Below are 27,861 nucleotides of genomic sequence, written 5' to 3'. Positions count from 1 at the left end.
TGGTAGCACTTGTGGGCGTTTGACTTTGGAGGTTCCCACTACGTTGGCTACTACAAATAAAGTCAAGAAAGTTGAAGCAAGGGAGCAGTTATCAGGACAGATTGTCTCATAAAAAGATTTATTTTTCCAGCCCAAATTTACAAAGGCAAGTTACAGAGTATTGTATAAAAAAAAAAAAAAAGAACCATGGTAATGTACACTTTTCACAAACTCCTGAAGGGAGGGAGAGAAAGGAGAGAAGGTGGGGGAGGGTGAGAGAGAGACGGTTCTAAATGTCTTACACAGAAGAAGACGCTGTAAACATCCTTGCAAGCACCTCTGCGGGTACTTTGAGGGGGGGTGGTGGGTGAGGGGGTGGGGTGTCTGTACGACACAAATTGGGTCAGGGAGGGACAAACGAGTGAGTGTCTCTGTGTTTCCACACAAGAATGTTCAACTAGGCACCAACTGCTGGCCAATAAATATACTCTGCACCATTGAAACAAAACACAAGAGCCAAACACTTTCCATTATGTTGAAAGCAAACATGAACTTTTCTGGCTTTTTCATACACTTTTAGAATATAGTTTCGATTTTTCACTGGGCTTTGCTGACTACCGAGATAAAAGTACTACTCTGTTGAGCAAACAAATGCACTTGTCACAACCATTGTTTGATAAAACTATATGTACTGTATATGTATGTAGTCTGCTGGTACTAAAACCTCACTGACTTGAATGACAACATCACAGCTGCCTAGATTACCCTTACAGATTAAATACGAATCAAACAGCATCACATTCACCCCATTCAGCCATTCGTCATCTTTAAAATGCACAGACGTCAAGGAGATGCCATTTTGATAAATGGCCGGGGGTGTACTGGCGAAGACCAACAACATGTAGGACCTGCTAGCTGCTGGCTGGGCAACAATGCTAACAAATGCAAATGACTGCAAAAAAACAACAACAAAAAAACATGTATTTGGTGTCAACCCCATCCCAGACATGTTCTTCTCACCCACCCGATTGCTCAAAGAAACAGACATTTGAAAGCTGAGTAACGGTTTTGGGCGTGAGTTGATGGTAAACGATGGATTTACACCGCAGCACCAATTATGTGAAATCCAAACAACATAAATTGAGAGGACATTGTGGATATATTTTGTATTTACTCATTTTTTCACAGGAGTATGGAAATCAATGTGCCAGAAGTTACATCCCAAATAGCAAATGACCAAAGTATCACGTTTGGACTTGAAGAAGAAAAAAAAAAAGATAAAGAGATGAATGTGTTCAAGAGTGAAGCCATATCAGTCATAGATGAACACATGGTACTGCAAGTCCGCGTCAGAGGGGTTCAGGATATTGATAGAGTTTTCAGTTGCCTGTAGAAATTCTGGGACTCATTTTACGTTTATCCGTGATAGGTTGATATTACAGCAGAACATAAAGTTTAGGATGCAAAGTAAGCTCAGAGTACCCCGACAAGTGTTGCCATAACTGATGTGGCTTGACTGGCTCGAGTGTGAGGCGAAGCAGCGTTGACACCGGCATTCAAGACATTCAAAGATGACCGTCGCGATTGAAGTTTGGTCAGTTGACGAAAGAAAAACATTTATCACTTTTTTTTTTAAATTTATTTTTTTAATCTCGGTTGAGGTGTATGAGGTCCCTTCGCAAAAACACGGTGACATCGGTCCCTGAAACATGAACTGAGGATTTGACATATGGGAAATAATGGTGACGGTGAGGATGAAAACTTCAGTCTCAGGCTTCTAAGTCTCTGAAGAAAGCAAGCAGCAGTTGCCATATTCCCCTTTCCCCAATCAAATAGAACCAAACATTTGTCAAGTTTAGGATATATTGTTGCGTCATGGCATCAAAACGCCAGCGACATAAAGTTTGAACGCATCTCAATAAAATTTTCTCTGCAAGTCTTTTAATTTAATTCGACTCCCCTTTGCCATCAGTCACCCGACTCCCCCTCCGGATCCTCCACTAGATTCTTCTGTATACGACACAAAAATAATGTAGTCAAAACAAAATCTTAAAAAGTCCAATAGTCCATTTTTGCATTGTATTTGTTGACAGTGCAAAGACTAAATCATCAGAGGGGAGGCGTTTTTTTTCCCCTGCACGAAGGAGTAGAGTGATGGCTTTGAACTTGGATTAGATCAGCTTTGAGATTCATTCGACGGGGAAGAAAGACGTCAACAAGCTGCCGACACTCGGGCAGATCGACTAAACACACAGAAACACCATTGAACTGATGTCTTAAAAGAAACACCTGGGAAATCCTTTTCTCATGTGATCCAGTCACATGAATCTTTGCAGGGTTGAGGTGTGGCGGTCTGGTTTGCCTGTTGAAGACAAAACAGCAAAACTCCCATTAATTGGCACATTCATGGCAATGATCCTGATTTGCTTTTTGAAAAACATTCAAGGTGGGTTTTGCAGCTGTCGTTCCAAAGCCCTTCCACTAGGTGTCAGTGCAGCCTGCCATCTTTTCAGGCTCATTCTACGACTCTGATATCGTCACTGTGATCCACTTGTCCTTAGAAGACCTACTTAAAATGGATGAGCTGAGTGGCTGCACGGAATATTGAATACTAGACAGCAGCAGAGCATACCAGCAATGAGTCAATTTTCTTTGAGACAAATCCAGGACAAAGAACAAATCTGACAACGATGTTTCATCAACTGGAAGCCTGATACTCGAGGCTGTGTCAAGTTGTTAGATTTGAAAGAAGTCTGTTGCATTGGAGTCTTTACACATCTATTTAGTCTCCCTTTCTTTATTTCTAGCTTATTGTTCTCCCCTCCATGAAGGCGAAGGAGGTTGATAAGGTTAGTTGATAAGGACCAACTTGCAGTGATTGAAGTGCGTGTTGCCATTTTGTCAATTCAGGTTTGCCCTTTGAAACCAAGTTGGCTGTCTGGTCTAATTTAACAGTCTAAAGCGGTGGCTTAACTGGTGGCTTGGGCCCCAAAAGTGGGTCGCGAACAGCTAGTAAAAAAATAAAGGGGGGGTTTCTTAGTTTACAATGGTCCGGCCACACTGCATTTAAAGGTTACCAAAGAGGCTACGCGCCACAATAACGAATGCTCCGTTAGGACCATAATTCATATTTTCATTGATGTGCATTTTACATACTTGTATTGACTGTAATTATGCCCATAAATGCGAGGGGAAGGTTAGCACTTTCCTACTACACCACCTGTACATTGAAACATTTAACAGGCATCACACAAGTCCTGGCTTGCAAAATGTTATTAACAAGACATCAAAACCATTTGAGAAGCAACACATGAACATGAATATGGCTGGCAGCATTAAACCAAACACAGCTCTGAATGCCATTTGAACAGCTTCTCGCAGATCTGGAAAAAAAACGATTGTGTCCATTTTTGTTCATTGAGCGACAAGCTTATATACTAATTATCCGCTGAAAGGCCTTGTTGTCATGTAAATAATTGTCAAAGGAGGAAGCAAGTGAGGACTGACTGACTGACCTGTGGCGTAGGAAAGATCATACTGCCCTGAGAGCAGGGGGTATCCCAGGTGGTGGTGAGAGGGCATGATCCGCTGAGAAGGCGAGGAGCGCGGCCGATCTACATCTCTTTCGCGATCCCTTTCTCCGCCGGCTCCTCTGTCCTGCTCCCGCTCTCTATCGAGAGAAGGCTTGTCCCCTACTGTCGGAGATTTGCTTTTGTATTGGCTGGCGTGTTGATGTAGGATATCTAGAGCTTTGGAGTCTGTAGCCATTTTGTTGACAGTAGGGCTCGTGCGGGATTTGTCGTTGGCCTCTTCAGCTCCGGCTATTTTAGTGCCGTATGGAGAGAAAGGATAACCTCCAGGAAGGTAAGAACCTAGATGAATAGGAAGATGGACAGGTTCATTTCGGATTTGCATTCCGCACCTCATTAAAAAATACTGAATAGCATTACAGAGACTCAACCACTGGCTCAAAAATACTTGCTTAGCCAGACGTATGCACACCTCTCAGGACATTTACATTTTTTGCTTCTGTCAGAGCAGAAAGAGTGACCCCTCCTCTACTACACTCAAAGACGGTCGGGTTTGAACCTGACAGGAAACGTTGCCTTCGTGCCAGGGAATAAGCTACATGCCATGCTAAATGACCTAAGATTGACACAGCTAGTGGTTTTATCATCAAAATTAAGTGCTTGGTGATGAGTGATTGAGCCTGTACCGCGTTAAAGCGGAAGGGTATCCAACTTTGCACAGCAAAGTAACAGACAAATTATTCAATGTCTGGACTGTGGAAGGAACCAGAAACTGCAAATGATTAACTGTACGCTATGCCCTTTGTTAGCCAGGAGTGGCCTTTAAGATTGATATCAGTAATACTTATTTAAACAAGGCTTAGTTTTGACTGCTTAATACATATTCTCCAAATTACAATAGACTGATTTACAAAATCTGTACATTTCTTGTCACAAATATTCAATAAAGTGTCCTGTCAGCTGTAACCCAGCTCACAACTTGTCAGGTAGTGTTCATAATTTTCTCATGAATGTAATTGTCATACCTGGGTAGTTCTGCATCATGACCGGAGGCATGCCCCTGTAGCCAGGGTGGTTGGGGTCATAACTTTGTCCATAGGGGTAACCATGCATGTACGGCATGTATCCTTGGTGCTGTGCTAGTGATGATGAGAACTGCAAGTGGGCATTGGTACGAGCGTCTTTGCTCAAGGTCCGATGTTCCTCAGAATTAATTCGAGGGTCAATCATTTCTTTGCCGTCCTCCTTAGGCCCGCTTTGACAGTCCTTAGGCCTGCACCTTTCTTCCTTTGATTTGCGATCACGCTCCCGTTCTCTGTCCCGTTCATCTTTCCATCGAGATTGTTGTTGCTGGTGTTCAACTTCAGCTTGAGCCTTTTGACTTTCAGGGTATTGCTGGTGGTCAGAAAAAGCACAACAAAATGACCATAGTAAAAAAAAACTCAAATGTCAAAAGCCAAACAGAGTCATAACAGACACACAACTAAGGTCTATATACTTTTGCAGGTTTCCAATGATAAGTGTGCACACATCTAAGCTGTATAGAAAAACTGAAAACAAAAGACAACCTCTCCCACCTGGAAATATTGCATGTCATATCCCTGGCTTCTATGCACTCATAATCAACCATTAAAAATCAATGGCAAACCAGCACAGAAAATGCTTATCAATGAGTTTATTTGCTATATGTCTTTGCATATGTCTTTGTGCTTACGACTCAAAACCAAGTGAGGACCTTGCGCTACTTATGATCGTCTTAAATTGTAGTTACCTGTCTGTACCACACAGCCTGCTCCGTACCAGCCTGAGCTCTTGAATCCAGCGCTTGCTTCGAGTCCTCCTTCCCATGGTGTCCCCCTTCTGTCAGCTTCATCTTGAGCCCTTCAACTTGCTGGGACTTTATATCCTCCGCCTTGATGCTTCCCATGGATTTGGAAGAGACCTCAGAGGGCGAGTCCCTGGATTTGCTGGTGGGTTGCGTCGTCTTTCCAATCTCTGACTGACTCGTTGTTTTGGAGAGGTTTGGCTGCATTGGGTTCTTTTGTTTCCAATCCTCCTTGATGGAAACTTCTCTTTCTTTCATGGCCATGTCAGACTTTTTCTCAGCGGCACGATGCTGCTCTGCCATTTGTCGCTGACGCTCCTCAAACTGCTGTCTATAGGCTGGATTGGTATTCATTAAATGGTTGTGGTATGCCTGATCGGAATGATATGCATATGGGGGTACGTAGGCATACTGATTGTAGTAAAGTGGTTGCATATACACATTGGATCGTTGTTGAATGACAGAGGGTTGCTGTTGTTGCTGCTGCTGCTGCTGCTGCTGCTGGTGGTGGTGGTGGCCAGGAGTAATGTCAGGTTTGCGATCCTCATGAACCTCAACCTTGGCTTTTTCCTCACCCTGATCTTGGTCATCCTCCCTTTTGATCTTTACCTGACCGTCGGTCCCCGGCGTGCCTGGATTTGGTCCGCCGGGACTGGGGTTGACATAGTTGGGTGAGTAATACGTCTCGTAGCCAGCATAGTATGGGGACTCTTTGTTGGGTGGCGGATTTGGAAAAAGAGCTTTTTTGACACTTTCTCTGAGTGCCTGGTCTTCTGTCCTGTTTTTGACATTCTCTAGTTTGCCTTCACCATCCTCACCGGCATCGGAGATATCCGAGTATGCTGGGCTGTGAGTTTTCACCGATGAGTTGTCAGCACCGTTCTGGTTCATGTGAAGAGGCGTAAGTGGCTGTGGCATTCCACTGCCGTCTATGCGACTGGCTACTCCTATGGATGGGCTCGGAGCGTTATCTGTGAAACTGTATATCTTGTCAGCCTCAGCCTTGATGCTTGCCAGTCGACTCTGATGAGGGTCTGAGGACCCATTGAGAAGCCCTTCAGCCTTGTTTCCTTGTTCAGGTACTTCTGTGTACGATGCTTTGCCCTCATCCACCTTCCCCCCCTTTCCCATTGACTTGGGGCTGTCAGCTTCCTTGCCGCCATCCTTTCTCTTCTTGTCTTTCTTCTTCTTGTCTTTGGTGCTACTTGAGGGAGCATCTCCTACGGCTGGGGTTTTTGACTGTGTGCCTTTCATTTGGGGACTCTTGGGGATTCCTTGCAAAATGGGGGTAAGCCCTGGAGAAGAATTTGGGTTTCCTGCAGGGAAAGAAGAGTACATTTGCTGTGTAGCCGAAGGACCGGTGGCAACAGTTCGTGGTGACTTCACATTTTTTGGGCCCATTTTATCGGCCTTTGTGTTAACTTTTTTGGACTTGTCCGAGCCTCTTTTTTCATCAATGCCATCATTACTGGCCTCGTCCGAAAGACATGCCCCATCGTCACAGCCTTCCATTGGTGTACTTATTTCCGGTTCTGTTTCGGCAATTTTCTTTTTGCTTTGTTTTGAGCAAAACTTGCCAGGTGACGGGGAAGTACTTTGAACATCAAAGGTCCTTCCTTTCGGCGTGACTGAGCGTGCTGGAGAAAATGATCCCTTGTGTGAGATGGATGCACCATTACAATTCTCAGGTTCGGGGTGAAGTGTCGAATCTTCTCCATATTCACTGTCCACATCCAATTCCAGCTTCACGTCATCATACGTGTGGGCACGGGCTTGGTGGTACTTGAGGCCATTAATGTGCTTATACCTCTTGTTGCAGTTGGGATGAGGGCAATCAATGAGAACAGGTGAAGGACAGCTCCGATCAAGGGGGGGTGCAAGTGGCTCGGTCTTGATAGAAGGAATGAGAAGACCCGATAGACCCGCCCCTCCGCTGTTAGAGTTTGTCCGCATACGTTTGTTGCCTTTGGTGTCCTCTGAGCTAGAATGAGGCTCCATGTCTGATGCAGGCTTGGCCTTCCGTTTTCCAGCTGAGGAGGGGCTGGCCTTAATATCCTCTGTGTTGCTATTGGGTGGAGTACGGCGCTCCGACGGTGTCTGGCTGCCCCTCCGGCCCTTACTGTTAGAAGCGCCGCGAGTTTTGTTGTTGGTGGCGCCTTTGTTATCTGACGAGTTGCTGTTCTCGTTGATCGGAGTGTTGCTGTTTGGTCTCATGCGTTTACCTCGGCCACGGCCATTCCTCATTTCCAGGTCACTTGTCGGGGATTCACAAAACCTGAAACCAGGCGAATGTATTATATTATAACGATTCATAATAATAAACTGTTGCATATTAATTGTTTATCTGCTTCCTACTTTGTTGTATCATTGTTAATATTTGTGAGAAATCATTCACATCAGTGTCTTCACATTCATAAATATTATTATTAGAAATCCAATTAATTCACGTTATTTGAATGCATTGCAGAACAATAATCTATAAAAAGCAGAGCATCCTACTTGGGCCATGGAGAATACTCTACGTTCTCAGCAACAAATATTTTCTCTTTTGCCACAGAAAGCAGTTATAAATGGGAAGACAGAAAATTCTTGATGAAATGTTTACATTTTGCAAACTGAAGAAATTGGCTATCTTGTTAATCAAAGCAATATTTATTTACAAATAACTTCTTTGTCATAGCCTTTGGAAGCAAAGGATATGAAACAAAAGCATTTACAGGGTGATAAAGCCTTCCCTTGTAGCAAGATATAAACATTTCTATAACAGTTACATTTCCAGATGTTCAACATGACAACATCAGAACTGATCTAACAGAGATTTCAAACTTCAGTAGCACACGCCTGAGTGTGTGTAAGGTAGAAAAGATGCATTGACTCATCCAACTTCAAAAGCAAATATTTAGATCCCTCGACATAACAGACTGTGTATGAGAAAAATTTGCGTACATCAGTCAAAGGTCATTAATATAAAAAGGCAGATATAAAAAGGCACACTAAACAGTAAAATGTTTCTTACCGAGGTGGAGCCCAGTCATGCCGTGTACAGTCCAAAAGTGTGCCCACATACGTCTTGTTTCTCCAAGTAACATTCACCACCAACATACCTGTGAGAAAAAGATACATATTTCAAGAATGAATATCACAGCTGCAAATGACAATTTGTGCGCGTAGGAAAATGCTCTTAAATAAATGCATGGATCTGATAGCAGAGGGGTTTAAAAAAGGTTTTCAAGACAGTCACATGAGCCAGAGCCCTTTCCTAATACTGTAATGGTTTGGGGAGTGATTTATGACGAAATCTTCTAAATTACTTGACAGGAGGTCCCTCTGGGAATGATCAGACTCGGGTTACCAAGGAAAATGCACTCAGCACATTTCCCATTCAAATAAACTATCCTGCAGTCCAGGACATTTCCCTGCAGAGTCATTATTTATAATTTTTTGACATTCCTCTATCCTACCTTATTGGAAAGAATATGACTTTGTTCTGAATTTCTCCATGAACCTAGATAAGCTCTTGGGTTTAATAAATGTGGTGTGAACGGTTGAATTTAACCGGCGCAAGTGCCTAAGTGTGTAAGAAAAGAAAAGTGACTTCATTGGTATCGCAGCACATTCTGTCACTTCTGTGCCGCTATTTGACATGTGTGATTTTGGTAGCACTCAGCTTGAGTGACACAATCTCACCTATTCTGAGTTGGATATCTGACCCTGCATTTCAAATCTAAACTTAGTTCTGCGAGATTCACTTCTACAATTCTATTCCCCCCGAGATATGTTGAAGCAAATACTTTTTATCGGGCAGCGCTTTTCAAGTCTATGAAACATTAAATTAATATCATGTAATACTTAAAAACACACTTCATTGAGGGATTCCTTGGGTTGTACGTCATCCGACAAGCAGCTTCAGATGATTAGGTGCAATGTTGGGAAAAAACATTCTAACATCACTCTCATCACCATCCCCCCCCTTGACTTTGCTGTGATGGTGACCTCAGTTTGCCACTTCAGCACTGCGGAGAAACTAAGGGCTGCAGTGAGCTAACTTATCTAATGGCACAGGAATGCTGGCTGGCAGCTTCCATCCCTCAGAGCATTTTATTCACTGAGGAAACCTCTCGTGCTCACCTCATTTTCCCTCTCTCCGTCATAATCACTTTATTTCAAACTTCTAACCACTCACAATATTTTCCACTCCAACATATGGGTCATACTGATGACTTTCTCGCCCGCTGCCTCTGGTCTATACAAGGAAGTGAAAATCATGTGGGTAGGTCTACAGTATTTTCACAAGGATGCAAGTTTCTTCCGCTGAAGCCTAAAATACATGTGTAAATATTAATCGTAGTCTGTAGCGTAGTAAATAGATTGTGAAACCACATTACTCTCGCACACCAAAAGATTCCAGACCTCTTCCATAATGCCTTCAACAGTTGTACAGTATCCTCAATCACTTTTGAGGAAATCACTTTTGAATTTAACTGATCCTAGCTCATGTCTGGCTATAGCTATTGAATACAGAACTACAATAATTTTTCCTCAGTGCAACACAATTCACCATTTTTTTTTCTCTTAAACGTTGTGACGTACATTTGGACTTCTGTCAGTAATAATCATTTCAGCACAAATTGTTAAACAAGTCAATATTTTCCTCTTAATCTGCTGATACGTTCCTGATTTTATGGAGCACAGTATGTGTTGAGGTCTCTGTGCAGTGGGAAGTAATTTTGGCTGGGTCTTACATCTGCTTTAAGGTAATAAGAGTGTCTCACATCTCAACAAAATGCGACCAACTTTGCCACTGATACGTCAGAGCATTTGAGATTTCCCATTGCCTCACCGTCCAAATTGTCCATGCTTTGATATTATCCTCCTCCTCCTCCTTTGCTACATTAGTAGCAAGCAGGGTTGAAAGGTTTTCCTTTTTTCAACTGTGATAATTAGCATTCACACATTATGAAGTCTCTAACTGTCATAGAAAGTGAACCTGCACAACCAGCAGCTATGTAAACAGAATGCTTCACACCGGAAGTCACTCACCTAATTCACACAAAGACTTGTGGTGTAGGAAAAATGTGGATAGCAAGGGTGCACCACATTTGCACCAAACAGTACAGTTATGATCTTTGTTTTCTTTTCTTTTTTTTCTCCATTTATGTTTTTAAGGGTCTGCAAAATATGAAGTTGCTACAACCCACTTCACAAGATCCAGTCACTGGGGTAAAGTGGGAGCATTGTGGTACAATAATACTGCTGTACATAGGTAAATAGAAAATTGATACAAGACTAGAATGGTCAAGAGATTTTTGGTAGTAAAACTATTGCTACAAAACAACATATGTAAATTGTTTGTACTGTCAGACCCAGTTATCGATACTCAATTTTGATCTGAGGACTTTCCAGGATATATACTGTGTGATAAACACAGATATCCAAATTGTAAGATTCATTATCGTCATGGTGTGGGCGCTTTCTTTCTTTTGTTTCTTTGCATCAGACATTTCCCGTGAAGGGAACTTGCATAGAATTACATCTACTGTACACTGTCTCAACAAATGTTTGTGTTTAGAAATGTGTAATCTTGCTGGGTGGTGACAGCGGGTGAGCCATATGTTGTTCTTTCCTTGTTTGTTTTTTCCTCTTTTATACTGATTCTGGAAAATATTTTAAATTCCAAGCTTTTGCATTACAGGCAAACACAGTTTCGGTTCAACACATGCTTTTGTGAAAGGCGACTTGTGTTTTCACATACAGTGACATACTACTGTGGCTGAAAATCTCTTTCACGTCATTGAAATTCGCTGTTTTCAGGTAATATACAATATTAATGATGTAGCTTGTGATTTATTATACTGCTTCTATAAACAGCAGAGTTGGTTTTATTGTCTGAGGGGACCCAAAAATGTATTTATTCACTTATTTACATGTGTTGACACTACTACCACTAAAATGTTAATTAGATTGTAGGGAAGTGAGCTTTAAGTCGTACACAATGTTTTATAGTAGCGTCAACTGTTCATGTGCAAGTGCCATTTATTTTGAAAGAAAATTAATCATGGTTTGATTGAGCAGTTTCAATCTTTTCTCAAAAATTCAGATCCATACATGTATTCACAAAGGCACAGAACTGGATACATTTTAGGTCAGTGCCAGAACGTATCAAACCAAAAATGTCATCTTAATTTGCTATTACAATTTCAATAGTGTCAGAATTTAGGGCATTGTATAATCTGTCAAAACATGAATCAATCACCCAAAAGCAAAACTGACAAGAAACAATTCCTACAGAGGTTTATTGCAGACATTTTAATTACTCCATGCACTTAAGACTGTTTTTTTCCTCTATGCTTTGAGGTGGAGAAAAGGATTGGAAAGATTTAGAGCAAAAAAAAAAAAACCTGATCCCCCGCACACTGGCCCACTTAATGACACCCTCATTAGGGTCACCCAGGACAGCTCAGTGAAGTCTACATTAATGAGAGAAATTGGCCTGTAATTTCACCAATCATTTCCATTCTGTGCTGTTGAGCAACACATGGCAGCCTCTGTGAGGCCCCAGAGTCTATTGCGTACTTGTATGGGATTACGTGAAAAAGAGGGTAATGGGAGAGGAAATTTTCAGTCAAGAGTATTTTGGGCAGCTGCATGGGTGAATGGCCATTCCCGTCATAACCTCTTGTCCGTTTAAACACTTTCCCTAAGGTTGCAGAGGACAATTAAAAGGTCCTCTGTTTTTCAAGTTTTTAAGGGGGTGCAAGTTCACTGGCTGACCTTTTCTTTGCACACACTCAGGGTGGGGGATTCACTAGGATTAATGAGTGACCTTGTTCAAAATTTGATTTAATATCAGAACATTGCAATCTGATTTAGTACCACTCAAAACTGGAGGAAATTGTGTTTGAATTGAAGGTTTGTTTATGCGCAGACTGAGGACCACATGTAAGTATTTATGATTTCCAAACATAGAATATTAAGTGCAAACAAGAGGATGAGTCCCGGGAATCATTGTATAGAGCAGAAAATGTAAACACAGCTGGTGTGCTGCCATGAGAACGCTGATAAATCAAGCATTTGAGATACTACTATTACAAAAGTATTACTTTGTTGACATTTTCATTTTAAAACATATTTCCTCCCTCAGTACTTCTGTGTATAATGTATAACATAAAGCAGAACTTCCCAATCATCCTGACCAAAAATGTCACAAAGCAAAAGCAAATCAAGGACAAATAAGAAGCCAATGTTTGAATGTTAATAACCCGACGAGCTGAAAGCATTAGCTAAAAGGATCAATTCGTCATCCAGCGACATCACAAATGTCGTGATTTTTACATGAACTTCCTCCGAGTCGCATGTGTTGAACAAAATGTGACGTTTATTGCCATTATAGGCGTATGAGTCCTCCCCCAACATTGATTCATAAATCAATTAGCTGATTTTCAATTGGAAAAAAATATATATACAAGAGATCAGACATTTGGAAGTGTTTAACTTGATGAATGTCGTGTATTGCAACAGAAAACAAAACCTGGAATGACATACGGGAATCAATTACATGTGGCTAACAGACACAAAACACCAAGTAAGGTTTTATTTTTAAGCCCGCATCTTTCACAGGGACTCCATCTGGGCCCCATCTGAAATGTTTGCAGGCTACAATCTGGCTCATAGGATGTAAAATGTGAAGTTGCTCGCACTGACAGGAATGACAGCTTGTGAGAAGGTCAATTTTACCAAAGAGAGATGGAAGAAGGGAGTATTAGTATGCTTTGCACTTCTGGAACATTAGCAGCCATATGCAGCTGCTGATGGATGGAAAAATCCATCACAATATGCTTACTTTTTATGTCACTACAATAAAAATAGCCACCACACATGCCAGGACCTTTGTCTAAATCTGAATATGATAACACACGCACAGTTATTCTTGAAAAGAATTTGTAGGCGTAGAGTAGTTTTTGGTCTGTTTGTTTTTTATGTCACCTGGGAAAGTCTATAACCATTTTGTTTAAACAAACCCTCTGGTGTTTTCCTTTAAGGAGATGGTGCTGAGATTAAGAGACAGTTCTGCCAAAGACACGTTGCTCAAGCATGCGTTGACATGTGTATAGCAAACATGATATCTTCTGACAAACACTGGGAAGGACTACAATTCCTTCAGGGGTAAGATTGATGTTTTCAAGGTTATTTACGTGTGTGGAAAAAGAGTTCCAGGCCAATTTGAGTAAGAAGTAAGTAACCATGGCCTCTTGTAACACAATCCAAAGACTAAATTTATGACTGAAGTATTTCAAGACTGCACATTTCTCAAAATATCCTTCAGAGTAATTTACAAAACATTTTAAACTTGTGTTAGAATTTCCCCTGAAAATTGATGACATGGACTTTTTGCAAAGTGATGGAAAAAAAACATTGGCTGAGAAAACAGGAACCAGACAAACTGATTGGGGGGTCAAGTATTGCCACGTGTTTGTCATCTAAGTTATTCAATCGACGCAACACAAAACCATTATTTGTGACAGATTATCAGATTTTCTTCTACACAAACCACAATTTGAAAGCGAGTTTATTTCACAAAATTGTTCAAGTGCAGAGCAGACCATGTTCTGCTGACAGCAGAACCAGAGGTTACTAACAGGTGGTCTTTGCAACAGCAGTAAAACATTGCCTGCAAGTGTCTGTCAGCCACATTTGTAGACCACTTGATTCACTTTGGTTTAATAGTCGATACTGTGCCACTTGGAGCAGCAATTCCTGTTGTGGGTTGGGTTTCCACCATAGGGTGTATATTCGGGATGATGCAACACATTCACAGTGGCACAGTGGTGTATACCCCAACAATTAATGAAATAAGAGAAACAGCATGGTGCACAGTCTTTCGTGCTGACATGATCAGTAAACAAAGGAACCAACTGCTTTGATTGTCTCCCTTTTCTAAACCACTGCCTTTTTCAAGTTGGATCATATGGCGCTATTAGTGTCCAAACACTAGGGTGCAGAAAAGTGGGACTGACTTTTTCTATATTTAGAAAACATGGGGAATGGGGAAAGTTTCCTCTACAGTTGAAATGCAATAAAATTGCACTGTACTGAATGAACCATATCCTACTTGGTGGAAACGTAAGCATCTTCTTAATTTCCACGCTAAGATGTTTCAGGTAAGTAAAACAAAGGCAACTAATTCAAACTGTTTTGTAACTTTCACACTGAACTCTCTTCCCCTAACATGCCATATCGATTTTAACCCATATACTCAAAGTTTTGCTCCTTGTGCTCCAAAGATTTAATGGATAAATACATAAATACATTCACACACTGATCACAAGCGGTCCATATTATTTTTCAATTAGGGATCTTAAGAATCTGTGGGGCCTGCTTTGGGAACCGCCTGCCGTGAAATACTTGTGTGTGTGTGTGTGTTGGGGCTTCGGGGGAAGGGGTGAGGTGCACTGGCAGTGAGCAAGACTATTTGGCCAAAGAGGCCCCTCTGTTCCTTCTAGCCTAGAGCAGGAGCCAGTGCATTCTGGGCTGTATTTCAAGAGCAATAAACCTCTCCAGCACTTTAGAGATGACATTTGGAGGTATCAGCATGCTAAGCCTGGGAGGGGTTGGCCCATCGCTATGCTGACATGACCCTGGGAGCTGCCACTGCCTCCTCTGTGCTGAAGGGATTTGTGTCAGTACTGGGCCTCAAAATACCATGGCTATGACCCCCTACCCCCACAGCCTCCCCTTCTCCTGTCTACGCTTCACTTGCCACCAGACTGACTCAACAGCACACATTTGCTTTTCCTCTCTTCTAATGACCCATTTTCCTCCATCATCACCCGAGAAAAGGAGTCTGATTGTATTTAGTTCAGTGATCTGGAGCGGTAATCCACATAGCTCGTGAAAATCTATAAACCACAACCGTTCCGTAGTGTCATTCCAGTCAAAACGGAATGAGCTGCTCCATCTTTGTTCAAATAACAGTGGAGGAAAATGGATTTTGCCTTATCAACCGAGATTCTTGTCATCAGCGTCCAAAGGTCAAGCGAGCTTCTGTGATTGCTTTTTGTTTGCAGCTTGCCGCTTGTTCATCCATTTCTCTCTCTTACACAGAGTGAGTTCTGTGACACTCGGCAATTACTAGAGTCTGTTGTTCATTTACTCCCATAAGGCTGAAAGGCAGAGGTGATGAAGCAGCTGTTAGCTGGCATGTTAAATGCAATGCACACGCATGCTACATGCTTAAACAGCTTTGTGTAAGACTTGTCATGCAAATGGGATTGCTCACCACAAACCTCTACTAATCACGATGGCCCCCGTTATGTTTTTCAGATGTTTCTTGCTTTCTTCGCATGCTATACTTAACTCATTTTCCCCATGTTCAGACGCCTCACAATGAGAGGAATTTGTTTTCACGAATCTCTTAAGCCACCAAGTGGCAGCGTTCGGTTGGGTTCGTCATATACCCTGACCAGGCTTGTGTTTCCATCGTTGTGTTTGTTGGCGGGATGTGGTAGCTGTGTCGGTGGCATAAACGGCGTGAAATCATGGCAACAAGACAACACGTAATTCGATGAGTTAAAACAACAAAAACATAAATGTGACATGAAGCAGTGCCGCGTGGTGACATGTGACACCTAGGTGTAAAATCTTCTCCGATACAATCCAGTGTTTTTAAAATTTCTTCACTTTACACACTTATGTTCCTTTGTAAAACAAGTGACAACTCCGTTAAGCTATACGTAGACAATTAATCAAACTACACAACAAACTATCATGTACTACTGCAACTTGTACCCAACGAAAGGATGATGAAAAATAGGAATATTAGAAGGTGTCAAAAAGTCTTATATGAAAGCTCGTGATGGTTTCTACCACCTGGCTTGCACCTGCACAGTGCCCTTATCCTGCCAAGCCCCTTTCAACAGCGACATTTACAGTAGTTTCCCACCATAACATTTAAAAACCACTTCAAGTATTCCCCCATGCCACTCAACAGACTAATCCACAGCCTGTTTTAGCCAAAATAGCAGTTTCAAGAGAGTGCAGGCAAAGGACAAACTTTAACTAGGAAGCGAAAGGGGGGGGGGGGGGGGTCGAGAAAAGGTGGGGGCAGTCACATGGCGAGAGGCGAAGAATAAGCAAAAGACAAATGCAGTGCTGCGGTTGGCTCTGAGCCATGTTTGTGTCACTAACAGAAGTCGCCTTGTGTAACTCCCACCCCTGCCGCAGGCCCTCGCCTGGCTCGCTCTCAGTTCTCATGAAGAACAGTTAAAGGGTGAATGGCAGGATACTTGGTAGCAGAAAAGAAAAAGGACAAGACAGCTTTGGTGGTAAAGGACTAATCTTTGGACTTCATTACGCAGAATGATCTTTTGATGACTTATTTGAGGGCACTCGCTGGCCATTTGAAGAAGGAATGTACATATATTTCAACCAAGGAGAGCATGTTTTAAATGTTCTTATAAATAGTGGACTGCAGAATATTGTCTGCCACACAGGAGCTGTTTTACTGAAGATTTCATTTCTTTTCAAAATTTTGTTCAAGCTATGTTTTTGAGGAACACATTCATCGACAATACAAGAAGAAAACGTTTGATAACAAGCAGCAATCTGAATAAGTCCGTACCACATCGTTTATGTTATGAAGGGCCTCTCAAATACAAATAAAGGACCAAACGTTCTTTTGCTTCACACGTCCACACACTAACATGCTGCACTGTACCGCACTTATTCAATATTTATTCAGGATTTGTTTGCTTTCTGATGTAATTTTAACAAAAGTTTGCATCTTTGGTCCACATGATCTTTAAGTTGAACTGATCCAAATGGCATTAAAAGAGCCAATTCTTACAGCTAGCTCTCTGTCCGACTGTTTGGTGCGCACCGAGGTTAGAACAAAGTGTTCACACTTGATCAAACAAACCACATTCAAAGAAATTGAAACCAAAATCATGATAAACTTGTCAAATGTGGGCCGACTATTAATAAAACACTGAAAACAAGAGCTGTGAGCAATATGTTCTCATCCAACATCAGTGTCTGATCTCACAAACGTTCTCCTTTATGACTAAACCAAATTTCCCATTGAAAGACTCTAAAACCTTGTAAAAAGCCTTCCAAGAAGAGTAAAGGTTTTTGTGGCTAAAAAATGATTATTTTTTTTCCACATCCTGCTTTAACACCATTGATTTTATAGTAAAGCAACTGAAATTCAGGTTATTAGCTAGTGATTTGGAATTTGTGTACCGGTGGCAGCCATGGTGTAGCCTGCAATGATTTTGTTTTTTGCTTTTAACACACAACTCGAAGCCACTATATTGTGACAGGAACATAAAACTCTGCTGAGTCGCTGAGCCAAACCAAACTGAGCAAGCCAGTATTTGCAGAGAAAAACACTGATAGTCACAGCTCTGGTTTTATGGCTAGTTAGAATCCCAGGCTCATTTTTCAACAGACTGGCTTGCACGTGAGACAGAGCATTGTTCCAAGTCTCTGGGTTTCAACGGTTCACAGCTGCACAATATCTCAATATATGGCATTCTTTTATTTTCTACTCACCAAAATTATTTCGATCAAGGTTTTTAAAACATTTGCACCACTCTGATACGTAGCTTTTTCACTCCATATCACAAACAGATGTTTTCCCTCCTCATCATGACAAAGTAAATAGTGCACTCACCATCTTCAGTTTCTTGCCACACAATGCCTTCGAGATTGACACTTGTGCCAGGTTCGCAAGGTCCTAAGCACTCGGGTTCCGTGGATAGGGCCACATCGGATGTGTTCACTGCTACTGAACGTGTGCGCACCATTATCTGTTCACATGGTGAGGCAATCTCACTGTTGCCTACTGCAGCCAAAAGATGAAGCGGGGGAGGGACTGGTGTTGAGACAGGAGATTCCATCTGCAAGGAAAAATTGGACATTTAGAGAGACCAGGAAACGTGAAAGAATTCCCAACCATTATGTAAACGCATCCAGAGATCCTGCTTAGATAGATTCAGGGAATGCCAGTTACCGGATGTGAAAATTGTGCACGGATTATACTGTGGTATGTCTGTCCCCGGTGAGACTACCTTGCTTAGTAATAAGTCGGCAATATCAGTGTACTGTCTTTTTTTCTTCATATTCTGAGAACTGAAGAGCAGAAAGAAGAGGCTGAGAGTGGCATGTGAATTGTGTGCCTTTGTAATGGAGGTTTGGTCCAATATGCCTTCTCGCGGTTTTCCACCCTTCCACTACACACGGGCAAGTGTGACCCATGCCGCCAGTCATCTCGCAGAGGGATCGCTCATTAAATCCCTCACTTAAAAAGCTAGTTGTGATAACGATGCTGGGTGCATTGGGTCAGGAATTGATTCCACCTGCTCTGACACTGTGACAGCAATGAAGAGACAGCCGGCCTACATGGAGAAGGAAAACGACAGGAAGGGAGGAGCGAGCCATCAGGGAGCAACCAATGAAGTGCACTGCACGCTAGACGAGTGTGTGGGTGGAAGAAAGCGAGACAGGAAGCCTAGTGATGATTAAACAGCTACAGTGACAGAAGGCGAGTGATGCACTGATAACGGGCATAAGTACTTCCTTTTGGGCACTCGCCTATACTACCAGATACTAGGGATGGAGCAAACTATTATTTTTATTTTTGATTAATCTGTGGATTATTTTTGTTGATTAATCGATAAATTGGATGGAAAAAAAACATGTTTACATTTCCATTCCTTAATTAAACAGGCCATTTTTTAAATTGACAACAACAAAAATTTAATCAAAAAGGGATGTAAACAATCGATTATTAAAAATTATCAATTAATTTGAAAATCCACTCGATGCTGATTAATTTCACATCCATATAGGATGGATGGATGGATGGATGGATGGATGGATGGATGGATGGATGGATGGATGGATGGATGGATGGATGGATGGATGGATGGATGGATGGATGGATGGATGGATGGATGGATGGATGGATGGATGGATGGATGGATGGATGGATGGATGGATGGATGGATGGATGGATGGATGGATGGATGGATGGATGGATGGATGGATGGATGGATGGATGGATGGATGGATGGATGGATGGATGGATGGATGGATGGATGGATAGATAGATAGATAGATAGATAGATAGATAGATAGATAGATAGATAGATAGATAGATAGATAGATAGATAGATAGATAGATAGATAGATAGATAGATAGATAGATAGATAGATAGATAGATAGATAGATAGATAGATAGATAGATAGATAGATAGATGGCAATCTGATTTCTTACGCCTGGTTCAATAAAGCTCTGCCCACCTTCGCTGTACTCATGTATGTTTATGGGGAAACTCGAGATGTTTGACAAAAACAACAATGGGTGTCTCATTTTAATTAACACAAAAAGAAAAAACAACTGCTTGACACATGGTACATACTTGTTATACAAGTGTGGATTACCCTCAAAGTAATGGTGAATTAATGTGTGCAGCCTGACAAAGTCAATCAAGCCTAATGACATCTTAATCACTGTGTATCAGTTTCTGATTCATAATGTGGTGTGCTGAGTTGATGAGACAAGAAATTCTGCATGATAGCTCTGTGGGCCTTGTGCACAAAACAAAATAAAACCCAAGCAATCTTTCTTTAAAATCAAAGAACGTGAGTGTTGTGAACATTAATTCTGAGAGAGATTGTTCTGCCGTCAGTTTCAAACAATTCTGCAAGGAAGAGTGGACCAAAATGTCTCCATGTAGATGTGAAAGAATCATTGCCAGTTAAAGCAAATGCTTTATTTACATTGTTGCTGCTGACAGTGGCCAACAAGTTATTAAGTTAAGATGATAAGGCCATGTAGCTTTGGAAGTTTGTTTTTCCTTATTTAATAAGATTAACGATTTGCATCTTTGTATGATATTTACATTTGTTTGATGAAGTTAGAAGAGATAACAAATAGCAAATAGTTTTATCATGGCGCAGTACTTTCACTTATGTATTTCACAGATTTTGTTCACATCTGTTGTGTTCATGTTAACGCAGGGATTTCAAAAAAACTCAAAAAGTGAAGATATCCTCCCTTTTCATGAGACTTGACACATGGATTTTATGACTTCTCCAAACCATAATGCTCAAGTTTCACACCGTTTTCTTCACTGAAACCCAAATCAGCAGTCTCTTGAGAGACTCACTGTGACAAGAGTAATGTTTAACTGACCTACAAAGAGCCAATGAACTTTGGGTTCGTGCAGCGCATACCACAAAGTGTTGAAAGAGGAACATGGTAAAACTGTCAAGATTTACTATAACTGTATTTCTGTGAAGACTATGACATGTGAGTATGGGTTACAAAACAAATATCTCTGAACTATAATTTGTCCACTGAATACTGGAGCAATGAAGCAAAGCCTGCTAACTACTGCGCGGCCTATTAATTGGCCGATTTTAGGTATTCTACAATGGTAAAACTCCTTAGTAAATTTTCCAATGTTTGTTTTTCCCTTCATGTACCCTAACCATTTACAAGGTTATACACATAGATAATGATAATATCATTTACCCATTCATTATCGGAACCGCTCATCCTCACGAGTGTCGCGAGTGCGCTGGAGCCTAGTCCATCAGTGGAGCCATGGCTACCAGATCCATGTATCATCATCGGTCACTCTGGGCTTCTTGTTTTGATAAAGTGCTTGTAAATGTTGGCAGTCGTAAGTTAAGGTTTTCCTTTGCTTGTTCCAAAAGTAGAGCCGCTATTTTGTGTGGAGTACAGTGAACGTGAGCAAGCTGAAAACAAAGCCGTTTTTTGCAACTCAAATATTGTTAGTTGCGTTCGATGGTTGTTAACGTAGAAAAGTACACCTTCAGACTTGGACTTGTATTTATGTAATTTATAAAGGAAAGATTTAACTTGACATGCATTCGAACATCTGAGTGCAATCTTTGAGAGCGCCTTCACTGCATATACCAGTAAGAGACTTACAACACGCAGTCACGCTGTGCAATGGGATGACATTTTTACCAGCACACATTGAAAAAAATGGGAGCATTTGCGAGCATAATGATGGCAGTGACCAGCCCCGATTTTTATTGTTTTGGTTATGTTTCTCGTAAATTGGTCTTTCAAACATATAGCTTCACCGCAAACCACAGTCACTGAATCAAGGGTAGACTGTCAAATGTCAAGTCTTCACCTTCGGCTCACTTACTAGTCGAATATCCTTGTCATACACAAACTCATGTTGGGTGCTTAATTATGAATGAATGTTACTGTCATGGTTGCATATTCAAATGAGACTGCTGGCACAGGTCAGAGAAAATCATCTATGCAACAGTCATGCAGACATTACTGCTGAACTTTGGCATGTTAACATGAGTGGGAGAGAAAACAGTGTTTTCATCACTTTCTCATTGTAATTTATGTACCACTCAGTCACTCAGTCACTCAAAATTTAGAGTCTTGATTTTGGATTTCACTATGATAATCTTAACTGAAATAATCCAGACAATTTCACGTATCATACAATGAAAATACAGAACCAGTACAGCTTCTGACAGAGCCACCGCAACTAGGCTGTCGAGCCACCACCATCATAAGACTTAACGCTGAACCCTGTTTTGACAATGTTTCTCATTGAATACCAAGAGAAACTTTGTTTAAACATTGAACTAATTCTGTACATTGTGTGGAAAATAAAGCATTTCTCATTGGTGTGATGTATGTATCAAGATGTTTCCAATATAGTACAATAAACATGAAGGGCTTTCTTTATGCTCATCTCATAAGACATCCTTTTAGAGATTATGTAAGGCTACTCCTGTGAAGCCATCTGCAAACGCTAATAAAAGAACAGACGTGAGCCAAAAGGCATCTCTTATAGCCATGAGCAAGATGGGAAGTATATGTGATGTTGAGCTTGTGTCTGAGTGTGAGTACAATTCCTTCTACTCTTAGAACATTTGGGCTATTAATTATATACAAAAACACTCATCTGACTCGACAAGCCCACAACGGCAAGCACAAATAGGATTAGTAAGTCATATATTTAAGTGAGCTGAGATTCACAAATGAACCATCTATTATAATACAAATAATTAGCTGTGGCTGGTTTTGCGGTTCACATAGGAGACTTTTCATGCAGCGAGCACTCAATGCCCCATTTACAAGGGATTTGCAATTGACTGCCGACCAGTCGAGGGTTTAAGCTCCCTTTCCCCACCTCCCGAGTTTGCAGTACAAAAAAAATGGATGGCAATAATTATCTGCTATATAGCCAATAAGTAACATTTGTTAAAGTGTTATGTGTGGACAATAAGCCATACTTGCAGTCATCCCGTCTCTGTGTAGTTATTTTATCTAGGTCATCTAGCACTATTTTAGCTGTCCTGTGTGCAATGAACACTCACACCTGGCAGTTCTGGCCATGATGTGTAGGTGACAGTAGCCTGGAGTTTCTTTTGGTTGAGGAGCCAATCCTAACTGAAGCTTCTGGGCTATGTTGTTTTGTATAACAGGAACATGTGAAAGCCTGAGTAATCCTGTCGTTGCCAACAGAGTTAAATACTGAGTATAAAAATAGCAATGTTGTTGTCAAGAGTGCACGCAAATGCCATTGAAAAAATGGTGTTAGGTGCAGCTACACCGATAAGTGTTTCCCCTTAATGGTTGGCTGACTTTTGGAATTTTTATCCAATCTGATTTGAACACGTGGCGGGGAAAATCTGTGGTTATAAATGCATTTTCCAGCAGTACCATTTTCAAATGTCCAACCATACTATGATGTAAGCTTTACATAACAAGGAATACTGTAAGGCACTCGGTGTTCACTTGTCAAACTTGCGCCCGGTCTGTTTATTATTCCTGCCCCGGGCCCAATTTTGAACGAGCTTTACTGCCCCCGGGCCCAATTTTGAACGAGCTTAAATAACAGTCGAGCAGTGAGAGTTAATCATTTGCTGAAAGTCAAATGGATCTTTACACTGCATTGCATTCATACTGCTTTTTTACACCTGCGCTATTGCATAAATGACATGGGGAGGCAACAGTCTGTGTGGTTGACTGTTCAACACTTGGCAGGTGGTTTGGTATACTTTCCACTTGCCCTGGTTCAACATGACCTTACCGACCCAATTCCTTCCTCCTCCTTTCTTCCTCTTCCTGGCTCAGCATGCTGCCTGGAAGCGATGCCTGGCATTGTTTGTAAAATAAAAGTGGGAGGGGGGTTGGGTTTTAAGTGCATTAGAGTGGGTAGAGCTGGACGCTTTGCTGGTAACCTAAACAACGTTTATCGTGTATTTTCTGCAACACTGAAAGCCAGTGAAACAAACTGCAAACTACTAACTCATCTTAATTCAGTTTTAGACACAAAACATTTTAGCTGCGTAAAAGACAATAATAATAAAATTAAAAAAAAGAAGCGTGTTTAAATTCTAACAGAGGTGACCATTTTATTGACAGTAGATTAGGATTATATGATGTATTTGTAGATATCACTCTTTGCCCATTCCTCTTCCTCAAATCCTGACCACAGTTCAGTCGAAAATAACAATGAGCTACATTCTTGTCAAGGTCATGCACTCGCGTCAAACATGGAGGGAGGCTATGGTGAGAGAAGAAATCCAGATAAACTGAGCTGAGCCCACAAGGATTTCTTTGTCAGCTCGCTCTGCAGCCCTAAATGTTATCTAACAGCAAAGGGAAACCAGACAAGAAACTGAGAGGCTGTCATCATTGACACCTCCTGACACCAACAAGTTAAACGGATTTCTTCTTGGATCAGTTTGGGAGATCAGACTGCAGTGAAAACAAACCAAATGAGTCATTCATGAATCGCCATTGTTTACTTTGACAAAAGCCGTGGACCTAGACTAAATTAACAAGCTCAAAGGAGATCACGTAAACAACAAAAGGTGGCTCTTTCGGGAAAAAAAACATACAAAATCTTCCTCTGCTGAACTCTAAAGCTTATTTTAAGAGATTAAGATAATTAGTTTCAACAAAACAATAACCACGCTTGGAGATTCTTTGGGGAATTCCCACAGTCTAATTTTATTTAGATATACTCAGAACTTTTCCTTTGTGTTTAGTAACCTCTCCGAACGGCAAGTCCAACGATACAACACAATGCAGAACTACTTGATCCCCCTAATGATTGGTAGAAATAACATCTAGATGTAGTTATGTCAAGAAAGTGGCAGCTATGTTGGTCCTGCTTTCTTCTGAGACTTTCCAAAAGTGACCATGCTCACTCTTGATGGATACGACCAGCTGTGTTAAGTGTTGCTATTTTATTGGAAGCTGGAGGTGTGTTATCTGTGACCATGACAACAAAGCGATTTCATAATCGCATGCGGCACGAAGAACGTATGACGCTTTTCATGTATTGACCCTCTTGAAAACGTAATTATCTGCCCTACTTTAAATAACACATAGTGTAGTGCTGCAATAGTTCACGGTAACACTTTAACCATGCACTGTCATTGCTCAACCACCTGTAACCTATGATGGATGATCTTATTGAATTTAAGCAGTTCTGGGAAACCAAAAATAGGTTTAAAATTGTTGTCAGCATCCTATGAAATATTACTGTAATTTCAGTGAGGGGAAAACTCACAGGGCACTGACAGAGAGTGCCCAGATCAAGTTACAGACTTTTTCTGACATAGACATCTGTTTTAGTCTTGGACTGACTTGAGTATAAGTGACATGTTCTTCTGTTCAAGTCTCCATTAGCAAGTATCAAATGCATCAAAAAGGCACCGCAAATGGTTTGCAACTAATTACGTGACGCAATTTGGCGCAATGATAAAAGCAGCTTGAGCACAACAATGTCACTGAGACATTTGCTTCATGATGACATGTGGCTGCAGGTCAACATAATTGTGTCAAATCGCAAACTGGCAGGGTATTTTGAAGCAAATTATCCTCTGCTGCCTTTTATATGATCTAAACCACTAATAAGTCTTTCGGTAGTGTTGTCGGGGGAGGCAGGGGTAAAGTGAAACCCACAGTAACATACAAAATCTTGTCTCTTGCTGCCAGCTGCTCAGCAGAGGTCTGCTGCTTACAGCCATCTGAGTTTGATGACCTTGTTAGTTTAAGTGCCTAATCTGCTAATGCCCTGATAAAAATAAACAGTCAGTCCAGTCATTGTAGTCCTCCTCCTATCTGTCTGCAGCTGCTGTCCACAAATACTGGATGATACATCCATCTTTGTCCGTTCATTGGATTTAGTCACACCGACAGCCTCAACTATGGTGTTTGCCAAAACTATGACTGATGTTGATTAAAATATATAAGAACACGTTCTAATTGTTATTGGGGAGCTTTGGCCAAGTGGTTAAGAAACCCCGAACTGTTCCCTGGATGCCGACTCGTGTGCATTACAACTGAGATGGGTAAAATGTGTTCATGTAAAAAGTGTGCAATATCATGGTAATAAGATATACTGGAATAGATAAATTAAATTCAACCACATTCTTATAAAAAGTGCAGGAAAACAATACAATAATGCATGTAAATAAATCAATGCTGCATATGAACAGCTGCTCTCAGCCAGTCTTTCACAATTTGAAAGTGGAGGTTTTTTTTTCAAAATTGCATGTTGTGTATTGAATAGCTCTGCCCCTTTCCGTCCTTTCGCTTGCAAACCCATTGGCGTTGAGAAAAGAAGCGTCAATTATGAAGGGATGGAATCTTGCCAATGTTGCACAATGTTGTACTGATTGTTACTGCCCAATCGGGCTTTTTACATTTACATATGTAGTTCCACCACGACACGCATCCATCCAATGGGCAGTGCGGTGAAATATTGTCATCTTCACGCTACCAAAATTAGGTCAGATAGCCGACAGGACAATATAGAGTTACCTGGCACTTTAAACATCTTATTATGAAGCGACCAAACTATTGAGTCCTCCAGAGTAATCAAATAGTAATATATTCAGCTATAACATTAGCAATGAGAAAATACCTCATTAGTTTTGACATATGACTCCAGTGATTAATTTAAAACCAAATGGTCCCACTGTTCAAGGAATACACAACCCTCACGGATATAATTAAATATAATTTAGACATCGACATTGAAGAGCGAGGCCCCGCTAACGAAATTTAATTAAATATGCAAGCACATAGTAGAAATAATACATTGCTAAAGACTAAGCAACCCAGCCTCAAACTCAAAGCTATATTAGGTTTTATTGATGCCCTCAGTATCTTATAATAACGTAACAGTTACATGTGAAAAGTGAAGTTGAATGAAAACATGATCAAGAACAGATAGCGAAAAAATAACGAAATGAAATTCAAATTCTGGACTATTAAACAACCTACAACATAGTGGTACAGTAAATCAATATCCGCTGAGACTGAGTACGCAAGTACTTATATATGCTGTGACAGCGATGGCTTAATGTATGTCTCTTATTCCCAAGAAAGGAAATCTTGCATTGCGTTGACGGGATTTAGATGAAGTGACTCGAGCAAACAGCTTAGGGGAGAGAAATAAGGTATCAATATTGATGCAAGACAGCTGAAAGAGGAAAACTGTACTCTTGATGGAAGAATACAATCCAGCTAAGCAGAGTTTATTATCCGCGGTCAATATATAGAAAATGTTTGGCAGAGTGATTTGCCATCTAAGGCCAGTTTATATGGCTGCTCTGCTGACAACCTAATCATAAATCTACAATATTTTAACCAATTTGTGCTGTATGTAGCCCTGGAAAAGGTACCTGAGCCTATTACACAAATGTGATGTGACATTAAGGTGACTTGATCTCCAAATCAAATCGTTTCTTGTCACTGAGTATTAAATGAAGAGTCGGATAAAGGAGAAAACATAAACACGTTAGTTCAAACCAGAATGCGTATTTGGTCGATCTATTTTTTTTTTTTAACTTAAATTAAGAGTGTAAATGCCATTTTGAGGTTGTATTAACATCTTTGAGCACAACTTGGAAATATGTTCACCATAATAAATGATATTCTCATGATGGTTAGATAAGCAAATACTGGTAGATTATTCATTATTTACGCGATTGGGCCAATCGGGGTGAGCCAAATATTGATACTGTTGCATATCACATTCATTTTCATGGTACATGATAAAACAGAATCAGATATGTCCATCTTAAATGGAGATTTTGGCTTTCAAACGAGAGCTGAAATACCTTGTATTCATTCACCTTTGTTTCATCAACACTGACCATCTAAATGAACGATACCATTATATATTATATATATGTGTTTTTTTTAACATTTGGTTCGACATCTTCATTTCAATCTATGAAAAATGAAGCCTTAACAATGATCACCTTTACATGTGTTGTGCTGTTCCATTGTTGTCCTGAAAATGGCTTCATGCTAAAAGCATGAAACATACACAAAGTGTTATAGTCTCAATACCAAAACCACCCAATGCCGCATTAACTTCTTTTCACTGCATTGAGTCATTGTGAGATTGCAAACCATGGTAAAATACATCTTTGCCATTTCCACCTATAAAGAATCGAGAACTACTGTCTAATAAGACCTACCAGCTCAG

General features: G+C 40.8%; 1 protein-coding gene across 5 annotated transcripts in view; it reads right to left on the bottom strand.

Annotated features, from left to right (window-relative positions):
- Positions 1-85: 85 nt before the first annotated feature.
- znf609b (zinc finger protein 609b) overlaps positions 86-27,861 on the bottom strand; it is a 58,941-nt gene continuing 31,165 nt past the window's right edge. For 4 of the 5 annotated variants that reach the window (XM_085907063.1, XM_085907065.1, XM_085907066.1 and 1 more), the window contains exons 3-8: positions 18,005-18,230; positions 8,351-8,438; positions 5,281-7,609; positions 4,535-4,904; positions 3,495-3,851; positions 86-2,341 (exon numbers count right to left, since the gene is read on the bottom strand). In XM_085907063.1, the coding sequence (XP_085763189.1) occupies positions 2,298-2,341; positions 3,495-3,851; positions 4,535-4,904; positions 5,281-7,609; positions 8,351-8,438; positions 18,005-18,230 (3,414 nt within the window). In that variant the 3' untranslated portion in view covers positions 86-2,297. Of the gene's footprint in view, positions 2,342-3,494; positions 3,852-4,534; positions 4,905-5,280; positions 7,610-8,350; positions 8,439-18,004; positions 18,231-18,401; positions 18,752-27,861 lie in introns of those variants that run through there. The other variant, XM_085907067.1, reaches the window with a different exon arrangement.

This window comes from Syngnathus leptorhynchus, chromosome 3 (assembly GCF_054491065.1).
Source record: "Syngnathus leptorhynchus isolate UIUO chromosome 3, UIUO_Slep, whole genome shotgun sequence".
NCBI classification, from domain to species: domain Eukaryota; kingdom Metazoa; phylum Chordata; class Actinopteri; order Syngnathiformes; family Syngnathidae; genus Syngnathus; species Syngnathus leptorhynchus.
Note: the sequence above shows the minus strand (reverse complement) of the source record. Positions and strands in the feature narration are given on the sequence as shown.